The 15,312-nt window shown below is 40.5% G+C and overlaps 1 protein-coding gene across 1 annotated transcript in view; it reads left to right on the top strand.

Annotated features, from left to right (window-relative positions):
* lrpprc (leucine-rich pentatricopeptide repeat containing) overlaps positions 1–15,312 on the top strand; it is a 187,398-nt gene that overhangs the window by 127,586 nt on the left and 44,500 nt on the right. The window contains exons 24-25 of the mRNA XM_070889342.1: positions 6,631–6,755; positions 8,445–8,551. Of these exons, the coding sequence (XP_070745443.1) occupies positions 6,631–6,755; positions 8,445–8,551 (232 nt within the window). The remainder of the gene's footprint in view (positions 1–6,630; positions 6,756–8,444; positions 8,552–15,312) is intronic.

The raw sequence follows: 15,312 nt of genomic DNA, 5'->3' as shown, positions 1-15,312 counted from the left end.
GAGTGGCTTAGCCAGTCATGTGATGTTCATAAGACTCAATAAAACCCCAGCCAGTTGGGTTCAGGGGATCCACGATGAGGCAGGTGGTTGTGAGCCTGGTGGATGAACTGGTAATGTGTAGTGAAATTGTTAAACCTTTGCTAATAAACCAGCCAGTTCTTAATAGCAATGTGTTGCTATGAATTCTTAAGCAAAGAACCCATGAAGCAAATACATTACAGTATCCATATCAATTTGTGAAGTGCCATGCGTCATTTTTACAGCGAAGCGTTGTTCTAATGCAAGTCATCATTTGTGGAGCAGGGAAGTTTGTTGCACTCATCCCCAAATGCTATCTGCTTTCCTAGGATGTTCAAAATTTATACCGGAGGATTTTATGGAGCACTAGGGAAAAAAGTCATCGAGCTAGATTTTCCACTTCACATCGCCCATATATCACCCAAAACGGACCTCGATCGCCCATTTTGAGCAAAAAATGGAAACTAGGCCAGAAACATCGCCGGAATAATATGCCCCCAAGTTTCGGCTCACTTCGCCAAACTGATCGCCCACACATGGCCGATTTGAAGTTTCAGCACATCGCCATCACATGGCTGGGCTGATTGCTCGCTGAGAACATAGCTGCGTAATAGTTGCTTTTCCCAGGCTTTACTGAAGGAAATGGGCATTACGGATGCCATTTTGAAGTCGGAGGAAGGGTGGAGACAGCTAAAAAAAATCGAGCTTAGATAGTTGAGTTAGCTAAGGGTCCTGTATAGATAGATCTACTCAGATTATTAATTATATTTAATTTTGCTGATAGCTTAGTGGATTAGGCATTTTTTAGTGAAAAGTGCATTTATAGTAAGTGAAAACAATTATTGATAGTGATGGGGCCTAGTGTTAGACTGGGACTGGTCTAGAGAGTATTAGACTGAGACTGTTATACAGTTAGACTGGGGCTGGTATCGAGATAATAGTTTACTAGATTAGGCATTTTTTAGTGAAAAGTGCATTTATAGCAAGTGGAAATAATGATTGATAGTGATGGGGCCTATGCTTTCTGTGCCATTACTTGTAACTGCTCACACGCTGGTTTCTGAAAGGATCAACCGAAGAGGTGGCAGAGTAATGCGTAGACAGAGACAGGAGGCGAGCATACAACCAATGAAGGTACTTGGAAAAGCAATCTTACCTCAACTTGTCTGAAAACACATGTCTTAGGAGGCTGATTCCAGAGGAGGTCATCGATGAGATTTGAGAGTTCATCGAGGGGGATTTGCAGTTTTCCAGCACCATCAGAACTGCACTGTCCGTTGAGGTAAAGGTTACTGCAACACTAGTCTTCTACGCATCGGGATCCTTTCAGGCTTCAGCTGGCGACATCTGTCTTATCTCAGCACTCCACACACTGCTGCATTCGGCAGGTGATTAAAGCCCTTTACACTCATAGAATGAACTTTATAAGCTTCCCGATGACCAGGGAAGCACAGACCGGGAGGGCTTTGGGTTTCTCCAGAATAGCAAACTTCCTCAAAGTGCAGGGAGCAATAGACTGCATGCACATCGCCCTGAAAGCGCCTTTGCAGAACACGGAGGTGTTTTGTAACAGAAAGGGATTCCACTCCCTAAATGTGCAGCTTGTTGTTGACCACAGCCAACTCATTCTGACAGTTGATGCTACATTTCCTGGCAGCAGCCATGATGCGCACATCCTACGTGAGAGTGCTATCCCTGACCTGTTTGTCAATCAGCCAGAAGGTCACGGTTGGATGCTGGGGGTTAAGGGATATGGCCTTGCCAGCTGGCTGATGACCCCACTGTGTAATCCCGTCATTGAAGCAGAGAAACGTTACAATGGAAGCCACATAGCGACACGCAACATCGTTGAGAAGACAATTGGAATGCTAAAGCAGCGCTTCAGATGCCTGGACCACTCTGATGGCAGCCCAATGTACCACCCTGACCAGGTTGCTGAGTTTATTGTGGTGTGTTGCATGCTACATAATCTAGCAATAAGGAGAGGACAGCAAATGCCTAACGGGGCTGCAGGTCCACCTCCAGAAGGAGGTGAGATGGAAGAGCCAGCTGGCGAGGAGGAGGAGGAGGAGGAGGAGATGGAGGTGGAAAAGGAGGCTGGTGAGGACCTTGGGGAGGACCAGCCTGGCGATGTAGCCATGGTCTGTCTACCACACCCCCTCACCCAGGGGAACAGTACCCCGTGGGAGTTACGCGGCTACAAAGATGTTGCATCGGCAGCTCATAAATGAACGCTTTGCATGAACTCACAGTTACCCTTAAACAAAAGTTGCATTTTCGTTGAGTTTTGATTGAGTTACGTTTTAGCCTTGCCTGCACTGGCCTGGCCGTTGTAGTTCAATATTTGCATTAATGCTTAACTTAAGTAATGTCATTACAAGAGCTTATTAATCAGAGAATGCACCAACAATTGTTAAAATCAATAAAAAAAAATTCTTGCTAACTCCCCACTCACCCACCCACAAACCCCCCCCCCCCCTCCCCCCACCCCCAACTATGAACAAACATTAACAGTAAAAATCAGTCCCATCCTTCCTACTTGCGGCCACGTTTCCCTCCAGGTTGTTTATCCCCCCCTCCCAGTGTAGTAGCACCACCCGCCCGTCTTGGTCCCCACAATCCGAGACGAGGCTGGCGTGCAGCGGGTGACAGATAGACTTCCTGCCGTGGTGGAGGTGTTGGTGTGGGAGACGAAGCAGGCTGCTTGTTTTCCGAGTCAAGAGGAACTGTATCCTCCGTACTCGCCTGACTGCTCGGGGTTTGATTCGTTAACAACACGACACCTTGCTGTGCTTCACCAGCAGCGCATACCTAAGGGCTTTCGTTGCGGCGGTCTGTTCACGCACCCCTTCAAGAGTCTGCCGTGCTACATCGAGAGTCTGCCGTGCTACCTCCAGTAGCTCGACTTGCACTGCAGATACCTTGGAGAAGTCTTCCGCGAATCGAGTGAACCTCTGGATCAGCTCGCGACCGTCTCCGAATACATGGACATCAAGCCCACTAACTGATCATCCTGGTGAGGCGTTTGCTGGCCTCGCTGACCCAGCCTCTGTGGGATCGACATGCGCAATATATTGCGCCTTGGCATTGCCGGCTGCACACTGCTTGGTCCCGGTGCAGCCTCAATCTCAATAGAGATGACCGCAGGTTCACCCTTCTCCTCCCCCCCCCCCCCCCAGAGCAATTGACTGCTCCCGCTGGAGCTCGAGCTCGTCGTCTTCCTTCTCGAGGTGAGAAAAGTGCTCCTCTTCCTCCTCAGTGGGTGACAATGCTGGTGTCATTTGGACCTGCACGAACGTCTCAGATTGACCTAACAGCTTATTAGAACATAACTGTGAACATTAACAAGAGACGTTACATATCAAAGTTTTCACTACCCCAGAAAGCTGTAGCGGCTGCAACCTCTGCTTCTTATGTACAAGGGCTGCATACATGCATGACATGACATCATTAGTATATCATGTGTACATTACAAGTATATTGCATTATAATTACAGGACATTAATTATAAGTTTTTAATACCGTTTTTAATACTGTTTGACACATTACTCACGAAACGCATGGCTGGGCTCCGCCAGACCGCAGGTGGTGGCCAAAGGGTGCTCATGGCCAACCAGCGCGGCCGCACACTCCTAAATTTCAGTTAGGGGCTGAAGGTGAGCAGAGCCGCCCCCCGTTTGCCTTTGCTCGGCCTGATTGATAGATACCTTCTTCTCCAAACGAGAAAAGAGCATGGCATAGCATAAGCTAATTGACTAGGTCGTATCATGAAGTCACAACAGTTTAAAACGTTACATGCTGCTGGTTCAGAGCACTGTCCGGATCTTAACATGGTTTACGTAATACATTTAAGAATGACAAACTTAAATTCAATATCGCAGATTCATTGTTATAATAAAAATTTACATCAGTAAAATATAAAATGCAACTTACTCTTGCTGCCGCTACCAAAACTATTCCAGCATTTTCGGCACTGGTCCGACCCCCTCGCCTCATGGGATGCCGAGGACACCACCACAGCAATCTTCACCCAAATTTTTCGGTAAACACGGGGTGAGGGTTTTCCGTGCACACCCCGAGTCAATTCGCTCCGCCGGGAATGCACCTCGTTTATCAGGGCCTCATTGGCCTCGTCACTGAAGGGCTTTCCCTTTTTCCCTCTTCTCTTCTCCTTCCAGAGACATTTTTAATATATATTATATTTATTTTTATATTTATATGATTTATATGATCTTTATGCTCTTTAATACAAATCTTTACTTGCACTTTCCTCGCTGGCTTCCTCCTCTCTATCCTCTCTCTATCCTCTCTCTCTCTCTCTCTCTCTCTCTCTCTCTCTCTCTCTCTCTCTCTCTCTCTCTCTCTTCCCCCCCTCTGCTCCTCCCTGTTCCTTCTGCGCATGTGTGGATGACCCCTGCCCTCCCAAAACGCAGGAAAGCAGGTCGGCCAGGAAAAAAAACCCACATGCGCAGAAGCCCATTGCTAGGGAAGCTTTTGCCTTCCACATTGATGGACGTTCGGTGGACGAACGTCACATTGCCGACCTTTTGGATCGCCCATTTCACATCGCTGGCCTATCGCCGAGTGGAAAATCGTTAAAAAGAAAATGGGCCATGTTCCAGCGATCAGTAAGGCTGAGACATCGTACATCGCTGGAACAAAGCCCATTTTTGGGGGCGATGGCCACCCAGTGGAAAATCTAGCCCTAGTCTTTTTATGAAGTTAATAAAACATGTTTATAAACTGCAGGTTTACATCTAAATAAAAAAAGATATAAAGAACTTCTGGTGGAAAATGAATCAAAATTTTTGCTGTATGTATTTAGCTACTTATTTAATAATGGCAATGAGGCTTACTGCTCTTATTTCAGATGTGTGGCTCTTAAAGCTAGAACCCATGGTTTTTAAGCTTTCAGTTTGTCTATGAATGTTTAGAATGAAACTTGTCAGGTGCTTGGTTTTCAGAAAGGTACTGGTAATATCCACTTTTACAAATCTGTTGATGTATTTAGCTGCATTTCTTATTACCCAGAATGTCTTCAAAAATAATCATTTTCAGCTGGGACATTTAATAGAAAACTTTACATTAGCTGGGCTGTCCATTTTTTTTACTGGGTGGATGGACATTGTCTAATTTGCATTGCTTTTCCTGTCAAATCCTGTCTGTAGTTGGGAAGAATACAGTAATTTGTTCCCAATTGGATGATTCACTACAGGTGTTGGCCTGTTAGATGACTGATGGTGCCATTATTGCTCAGCATGTGTTGTGGTGTCAGCCAACCAGAGTGGTATTGGTGGCTACTACCCCCTTTACCCTTCTAGCTAAAAAAAAGTTGTCAGTTTTGTTGGAGTAAAAAGACTTCTCTTCCTCAATGTGGACTCCCTGATATAAGGAATCGACACTTGCCCATATTGTATAGCGACCATGGAATCACGCAGACGAAACCTCGGTTAACTCTTTTTTTATTCAAACATGCTTGGGAAATGTTCTGATGAACACTTTAAAGTACAAGAGTTCTACAAGCACAGTTGTACGATTTTTCGATTTGTACTACCCTCCTACAAAGCCACCGATTGGCCTACTGCTCAGACTGGCTCTCCCCCACCTATCCATCTCCCATGGTGTCACCCTTCTGGAATGTGTTCAACTTTGCCTCAGTTTCTCATGACGTGTTGATTGACCTTGCTTCCCAGGGTATGCTATCTTTCTAGGCTGTTGATTCTCCACTGTCCTTATTATTCAGTACTGAGTGTATGTATTCATCTTCTATTTTCTGTGCTGAGGGTCAGTGCAGTGTTGACTACTGAAGATAGTGCATTAACCATCAGGCATTGCTGCCTCCCTTTTCTTAACTTAATGTAAGCGAGTGTATAAGCGTGCTTTACATACATAAGCAAGTTTTACATAATCGGTCAATATTACAATCCATACCGTGAGACAGAGGAACTCCCGATTCATCAGAACCTCCTAATTCCTTTATGCTTTTTACTCGTGTACTTTTTACCCCCTTACAAGTTTTTAAAAAATTATCCATTGCAAAGAGTAAAATGAATTTTTTAAAAACCCAAGCAACTTAATCATTGCTTAGTGAAATTGTGGTAAATGGTACTGTCCCTAAACAGGATTCTTTTCTGAGGAGGGCGATGGGACTGTACATTAATATTCAAAAACACAGTACCATGGGGTTTATGCCTGTGATTTCCACTCAATTCCCAACTGCTCTTACAGGAGGTAGTCAGACTAGATTCTCCTCTGCAAGGAGAAAAAAATGGGATGACAGATAGGCATTGATTATTATGTACCTTTAGTGCTAAAACAAGTATCATAGCGAGGAACCCTGTGAGCTTGTTGCTGGTTTCTCTTGCTCATAGAAGTGGGAGTGTCGCTAAAAACGAGAAAGAAATCTAATGTTTCTGAATTGGATAGCCTGATAGTAAAGAATTTAGCTGTCAGAGTTCTCTGGTGATTCTTTCACCTTGGTGTGCAGGAATCTCTTAAGCAAAAGTGTGTATCTTAGCAAGTCACACAGGTTCTAGAATATTGCTTTGATTATTAATTGCTATGGAGATAATGCTCTAACATGTTACTGAGGCTTTCTGCTTTCTGTTTCAGGGGGAATCTACCTGCTGCACTTGATGCAATTATTGATTGTCACAAGAAATACAACCAGATGCCTCGGCTCCATGATGTTTTGTGCAAGTTGGTTGAGCAGGGAGACACGGATCTCTTACAGAAAGGTAACAGAGGAGATACAATAGTTTTCACCAGATCCCTTCCCCTCTCACTTCAATTGAATTCATATTACAATACCTCAATTATTGTGTGTCTTTTAAAAACAAACCTGTGGAATAGTCTCTGTGATAAACTACAGATTTTTATAGATTAACTTTAATTTGACTTTACTGTGGGTTAGTTTTGGAACAGACTTCATAATTGTTATAAAGCTTTATTTAATGTACTTGCAACTTCACAATAGGTAGATTTATAATTATTTAGTCAAAGAGGTTGCATAGAATAATCTTTGATACAAATTTTATAAATGAAAAGTACTTTTACGCCTCGACCTCCTGTTTTTATTTCCTATTTTAATTTTATCTTCCGATATTTGAATGTTGTCTCTCCTCTTTCAAGTGGGAGAGCAGTGAGAATCTTTCATACTCGTTTTGCTGCTCTGTAACTGGTGCACTAGCGATGTACAAGAGTGTTTGATGTTGAATGTTATTTCTTTAAATTTGCTTTCTGCTCTGCTTCCTTTCATTTCTCACCCTTGTTGCTTCTATAGATGGTTCCAGTTTCTGTGGCAGCAAATTTTCTTTTTATCTTAATTCAGTGTCAGTAATAAGTTAGTTTCCAGCTGCTGCCTCTTCTGGAACACATTTTGTGGACAGATTGCTTCTATTTTATTGAACTGTAGAGTCCCATATAGGAACAAAAAAAAATAGAATCTTAGAAATTGGATGAAAGAACCAAGTACTGGAAATGCACACTAAGTTGGTCAGTATCACAGAGAAAAGAAAGAGGATTCACATTTATATCGAGTCTTATAATGTCTTTTGGAACGTCAAAGTACTTACATCCAGAAATACTTTGAAGTACAGTGACTGTTACGTAGGGAAAAACAGATTTATATTTTGGGTGTGAACCTTCACCATATCTGATTGAATGTTTGCATTTGCACTATTTAATGGTTTTGCAAACCCTTCACTAAGGAATATCAGCCCAATACATTAAGACCAGTGGCTTTAATTTATGAGGAACAGCGAAGCAGGTTGGACTTGTTATTGAAAAAGAGGAGATTCCGAGTTGACCTAATAGTACGAGTTTTCAAAATAATGGAATTTGAGAATTAATCCGGACAAATTGTTCACTCCGACCAAAGCTTTATAACTAGGGAGTAAATGAGATATTCAGACAGAATTGTTTCATGCAAACTGCAATTGACAGAGGTATTTTTGAGTGGACAACCAGATGAACTTTTCCATTCCTGTGCTTTCTTGTGTTTTTATCACATGGAATATGTAATCAGGAAAGGCTACTGAAGTAAATTGTATAATTGGTTCCAGAGGCAATTAAACATGATCCTACAGAGACAGTGAGGATAATCGATCAAAAAGGGGTCGGCTTTTTAGGACAAAGGTTATTTTCCCATTCCTGAAATTTCCCTTCTTAAAAAGACCCTCCCCTCTTTCCTCTCACCCCCCACCCCCAAGCCAAAACTCTGCATCACTGAATAAAAGATGTGTTGAATTAACTTTTTCTCTACTTTTCCACCACCTTCAAAAACAAAAATTATATGTGAATTATTATAGCATACATAAAATCTGGGATTTTGCTGACATTCTTAGGGTGAAAAGAGAGAAAGATTTAACTTTAATTTTAACTGTTGTTGCAATACATGTTTTTACATTTTTCTCTTGTACTTGCAGCTATGGATTTTGTAAACCAGGAGCGAGGTGAAATGACAATGCTGTATGACCTCTTTTTCGCTTTTCTTCAGACTGGGAAATACAAAGAGGCCAGAAAAATTATCGAGGTGGGACTTCATCCTATTATGCTGTTCACACAGCCATTTTAGTTTGAACAATGAGCGTCAATTAATATTCTGAACCTAAAATGAGTATTAGTCTAATTCTGACTGATGCAATTTAGTCTACAAATTGAATAATGTTAACCTTATTAGCGGTGATAAGTATAGAATTTCTTCTTTTGATGTCTGCCTGGTGCTGCAATAAGAATTATAGCCATTGTTTTTGTTAGATGTTCAAATTTAAATATTTTTCTAGCTCCGCTTGATTGAGTTGCTCCTTTTATGCCAAATATTGTGTTTGCATATTAAACCTGCGATTGTGGAACAATTAAATTAAACCGCCAGTCCTGGGTGTATAAAGTTCTTAATCCCCTTTACTGATCAATTCTTTTGTTGTGCTTAAAAGCAGTGGAATTTAATTTGCTGCAGACAGAGGGTGAATCTGGTCAGATTTACTGTAGGGCATGTCTAGGAGCAAATAATCAGCCAGTCTGCTGCAGCATCATATTAAATTCAACTTTTCCATCCTGTAATTCCTTAAGCAGCTTATGATCAGCCAAAGGTGACTGATCACGCAGCTAAATTTTGCATACTGTATCTGGTCTTGATTAAAATCTTTCATAGCAATATAAAGGGATAAGTTAGAGTAAAACTGTCAGCTTGTTTAGCTTTTTACATTTGTTTCTTGGTGCACTTGTTGGAGCCTTTTTTTTTTAAAAAAGAATTGTTTCCTTTAATTTTTGTCACGGTGCATATAATATCAATGGAATATGGGAGGCATTGTCTTCATTTTTATAGCATATTATCATCATGCTGCAAGACTTTTTATGAAGATATGGGAACAGGAGTAGGCCATTCAGTCCCTCAAGCCTGTTCCGCCTTTCAGTTAGATGGTGGCTGATCTGTACCTCAACTCCATTTACCCGTCTTTGTTCCATATCACTTGATACCCTTACCTAACAAAAATCTGTTGATCTTGGTCTTGAAAATTTCAGTTGACTCAGCATCCACAGTCTTTTGGAGGAGAGTTCTAGATTTCCACTGCCCTTTGTGTGGAAAAGGTGCTTCCGTTTTTACTCCTAAATGCTGTAGCTCTAATTTTAAGATTATGCCCCTCTTGTTCTGGATTCCCCACCAGAGGAAATAGTTTCTCTGTGTCTACCCTATTGAATCTCTTCATATTTTTAATTACCTAAATTGGGTCAACCCTCATCCAATGATCATAGATTTTGGCCTCCCAAATCTTGCTTGTGACTGCAGAGAATGTATTAAGCTATATAACATGTTGACGAAGTGTTAGCACTCATGGGTCTGTGACTGGTGATGGGAGAAACTTGAGGCAATGACTTGAGAGTATAGTATATTGGCTTAAGTACTTTTCCATTACTGGCACCAATTTGCCAAGTGACAATATTGCATGACCCTTCTGACTATTCTATATCTACTTATATAATGCACATTGTTTATAGCTTTCCCAAGCTGCATTTTTTGTGCTTTACTAGCTAACAATTTGTATGATTTAAAAGTCTGCATGTATAGAGAGGGTATATTTTACTGAGTAAAGGCAGACAGCCAGATGGCCCTATCATCACCATAACCTCAAGCCAGTTTGTGTTGAGTAGATTGGTACTGTAGCTTTTTACTGATCTTTTACTTTTACTAATCTATGTGGTTAATCTTGGTACGCCACCATTTAAAGATTTATTTTCCCTTTAAAGAATTGCTGCATTGATTTATTCATGCAAGAATAGAACATTTTATGCTGTTTTTTAAACTGTTATCTGGAAACCCTATTTATAATCAAGTTCCTTGTCCTAAAAGGTTATATTGATATGGATTACATATTTTATAGTAACATATATTATATATATATATATTAATGTAAAAAAATAATTAGGGGTTAAAGTGAGCAGAAGAAAATGAGCTGTAAAAAAAACAGAAAATGCTGGAAATACACATCAAGCCAGTTAGAATCTGTGAAGAGGTAAGATCGGTTATGACATTTTAGATGTGTACTCATCAGAAAATGAGCTGCAGTTGCTACTTGTGGGGGAAAAAACAGTGGTGTGAATGGCTAGTTTATTGGAGGGAAACATTACTGCTTTAATCAAAGCTCCATAAATGGCCCAGAAATTTCCGTCGGAGGCTTCCTGCGGTCGGACATCTTCGACTAAATCGTTTTTACGGAAGTATCTGGTGGTCCCAAAGGAACGTAGAATTGAGATCTGAGGCCTCCATTCACAGTCCAGCATATGGGCTGACGTATTCCAGGAGCGTATGTGCAACCAGGGATCATGTAGGCTGGACCATCCAATTAAAATGGAGTATCCCCATTCAGAGTAATGGTGAATTCCGTTTGTACTGTGAATGGGGATACCCCGAAAAACACGAACATTTTAAATAAATAAGAAAAACACTTCACATATTTAAAATTAAAATTCATTGAAATTGAATGTTTTAGAAAAAATGCATTTTTTTTGAAATTTTTTAATATGTTTTAATAGAGGAAAAAATAAACTTACCTTAATGGACAGGGTTTTTAATACAACAATTGTTGATAAAATTTTATTTTTCTAGCTTTTAAAACTCTTACGCTGGTAAAAGCAGGCTATACGCCAGCTTTTACCAAGCATAAGAGTTTGAAGGACATTCGCCGGGCAGGAGTTGGGCAAATAGCCCAAATCTCTGCCCGTGAATGTCCGCCCGGGGATGCGTTGGAACTGTCAAAACAAATTTTGACAGTTCGTAAATGCCGATTCTTGGCACATCACGCGCCGAGAACAGGCACTTGCGGGGCCTCTTCGGGCACATACGCACCCGGAGAGGCAGCAATTTACGGCCCATTATTTTGGAACCATTTTTGTTCCTTTGTCTTCCTTTCTGCTTTTAGGTTTTTTTTTAATTATTGTTTTAAAAAAATCCTTTTCTCCTGTTCTGCAGCACCAGGAGAACAGAATGTAATGACCTGACCAATAATTTAAACATAAGAGATATGTATCCTGGAACAGGCTCCTTCGGGAGATGCTGGAAGCAGTTAGTATTGGTTCATTCAAATGCAAATCAGATAGATTTCTTTCAAAAAAATAATAATTTGGGATGCAGTACATGAGTAATCTGAGGCATGACATTATAACTGTAGCATGCTTGGGAGGAACAGGTGACTTTGCACCTGTGGTTCCCAGAGCTCTATAGCACTGGGGGTTTCTTTACCTCATGTCTAGGTTGGTTGTAGACTAATTAATAGTGAATGACTGTTATGATTAGACAACTCCTTTATCATTGTGTAATGCAACTACCAGGATGGTACAAGGTGAACTAGATGAACTGTGGTCTGTTTTCATCTAACAGTTCCTGTGCTCCTGCGGTGACCACCTTGTGCTTGCTGGTGCCATGATTTTGGGGACCTATAAAATGACCTTCTTAAAAAAAAAAAAGTTGTGTACAATATATACATATGCAAGACCAATAATGTTTTTAAATGGGTGGTTTGAGGGGCAAGCATAGCCTTTCAAAGCATTAAGACTCTACGGCAATCATGTTATATCCAAGTAGTCAGTTTTAGTTTGATTAATTCCATACAGTTCCCACATGAAACAAGATGTATGTTTGAAACAGTGCACACCTAGCACAGTTGCCTTCAACATGAGCATGTCATCCACTTTTGGTTTTACTATGAAATTGTTAATGAGATAAACTAAGCAGAGAGAAAAATAACAAAAGTAATGTTCATGCAAATTGTAGAGGTGAAGAATGTGGTGTGCCTGCACAGGATGAAATGAATCAAATGCTTCCCTGTAGCATCACTAGATAGAATTCATGCTCATTGCAGGAGACTCCAATTGAAAACTACTGTATGAAATAAACTGAGCACGATCTGTTTTGTAATATTAAGCTATAATGCAAGAAGGAGGAGTAGGCTCTCAACAACAAAAGGTCAAAGCAAAGTGAAAAAAGGGTGCATTAAACAAATAAGTGGGAAAGAAAAGAGACTGAAATTTAAGGGGGGGGGGGGAGAGAATAAATCAAAATCACTGGAAATTAATCTGAATAAGAGTAGTGAGATTGAAGTGGAATCTGGGGTGAGAACAGAGTGAAGAAAATGAGTATGAAAGGCAAGATAAGCAAGGAGAAGAGTAGGGTTAAAATAAAACAATGGCCACCTAGTTAGATGCTGGCTCATTGACCCAATATCCTACCATAGGAAGTGGCCTGAAGCTATTGCTGATTTGGTACGAGTACAGTTGTGCCTCTGAGCTTCCATTCTTTCTCAAATCTTCATTTTAGGTGTGGAAAATGGTTGAATGGTAATAATGTACCATTTCCTTAAACTTGTAGGCAGGATGGAGCAATGGGAACATGCTGATTTGAGATGAAACAGTCCTGTAACAAAAATCAATCAGTTATAGGTTGAGGCTAAACCCCTAATCTGACAAGCATGAGCTCAGTTCTACTTTTACATACACATAACTCAAATAGAAACATACACATAACTCAAATAGAAATGGCACAACTCAAATAGAAATGTGCATCAACAGATGTACAGTAAAATTGCAGTTGGTATATTGGTGTACATACAACTTAGTAGCATGCATCATTTGCTTTTGGTTTTACAGAACTTGCATGGTTTTTAATATATTTAATCTGCAATCGAAGAATGAAAATGTCTGGAGATTTGCTGTATAGCTATGCAATCATGTTATGCTTGTGCAAAGAGTTGCACTTCAACTTGGTAGATAAGAAAATGGGTGCAGAAGTCCTTTGGGGAAAACACTCCACTCTAGTGTTAATGTAGACTAGACTATAGTAATTTTTCTCAACAAGCTTTGTGAATATTTAGTTTTGAATCCCTAATGGATTTTGGAATAGAAGGGCATGAATAGATGAAAAGGATGTAATGGTGTGAACTAGAAGTGCCCTAATCAATTGAGAATAAGTTGTTATTCCAGTCATGTGTAGCAACACTAATGTAGGATGTCAAACAACTTCCTACCACAAGAAGTATATTTAAACTAGAATATTGTGTGAAATGGATGTTTTATGTCTTTGCCACTGTTCTATAGTTTATAAGGTACCTTGGCTGGTAAAGCAGTACTTAGTATTTGAGCAATAAGCCGAAAATGTAGAACATCCACTGAGGTTAGGAGATTTAGTTAAGCTGACCTAGATGTTCTTTTGAGGATTGAGACTATTGTAAGTGAAAACTGTTCTCAATATCAGATGAAACTGAAGGATATCTGCATTTATTACTTAGCTGTCCTTGAAGTGACAGGCACATCAATCAAGTCTAAACACAGGAGATTTAGTACATTACATGTTGTGGATTTGTGTATTGTTGAGATCAGTGTCATTTGGATAAGCAAAGATATTGAAAGTTGTAATCAAATGTACTATTTGTTCGGTACCTACAATCAAACTCCTTTGTTTAATTTTCAGGATTCGGTGGTATAATATTAAATTTCATACTATAGTTTTTATGTTAACATGAAAATGTATCTCTTTCATCAATCTCTGTAGGAAGTATGAATTTGTTGAGAACTTATGGAGTATTACCAAACTAATTTGATTTTAGAACCATTGACGAGTTAGTGTATGTTTATTTTTCGAAGCACAGCACATCAATCTGATTGTAAATGTAACATTTAAATTAATTTGAAAAAGCATCTTTATGAACTTGTTAAATATAAACTTCACAGCAGAGGCTTCCTTTCTCAAATGATGTGAATTCATGTAAACTCCATATTAAACTATTCTTGTAGTCATAAGAACATAAGAATTAGGAACAGGAGTAGGCCATCTAGCCCCTCGAGCCTGCTCCGCCATTCAATAAGATCATGGCCTGATCTGGTCGTGGACTCAGCTCCACTTACCCGCCCTCTCCCCGTAACCCTTAATTCCCTTATTGGTTAAAAATCTGTCTATCTTTGACTTGAAAACATTCAATGAGCTAGTCTCAGCTGCTTCCTTGGGCAGAGAATTCCACAGATTCACAACCCTCTGGGAAAATAAATTCTTTCTCAACTCGGTTTTAAATTGGCTCCTCCGTATTTTGAGGCTGTGCCCCCTAGTTCTAAGTCTCCCCTACCAATGGAAACAACCTCTCTGCCTCTATCTTGTCCATCCCTTTCATGATTTTAAATCTTTCTATAAGATCATCCCTCATCCTTCTGAACTCCAACGAGTAAAGACCCAGTCTACTCAATCTATCATCATAAGGTAACCCCCTCATTTCTGGAATCAGCCTAGTGAATCGTCTCTGTACCCCTTCCAAAGCTAGTATATCCTTCCTTAAGTAAGGTGACCAAAACTGCACGCAGTACTCCAGGTGCGGCCTTACCAATACCTTATACAGTTGCAGCAAGACCTCCCTGCTTTTGTACTCCATCCCTCTCGCAATGAAGGCCAACATTCCATTTGCCTTCCTGATTACCTGCTGCACCTGCAAACTAACCTTTTGGGATTAAAGAGTTTCATGCACAAGGAACTCCAAAACAGTTTCATGCACAAGGACCCCCAGGTCCCTCTGCACCACAGCATGTTGTAATTTCTCCCCATTCAAATAATATTCCCTTTTACTGCTTTTTTTCCCCCAAGGTGGATGACCTCACACTTTCCGACATTGTATTCCATCTGCCAAACCTTAGCCCATTCGCTTAACCTATCCAAACCTCCTTGCAGCCTCTCTAAGTCCTCTACACAACCCGCTTTCCCACTAATCTTAGTGTCATCTGCAAATTTTGTTGCACTACACTCTGTCCCCTCTTCTAGGT

Source organism: Pristiophorus japonicus, chromosome 9 (assembly GCF_044704955.1).
Source record: "Pristiophorus japonicus isolate sPriJap1 chromosome 9, sPriJap1.hap1, whole genome shotgun sequence".
Taxonomy (NCBI): Eukaryota; Metazoa; Chordata; class Chondrichthyes; family Pristiophoridae; genus Pristiophorus; species Pristiophorus japonicus.
The sequence above is the reverse complement of the archived record's forward strand: the minus strand, read 5'-3'. Positions and strand labels throughout refer to the sequence as shown.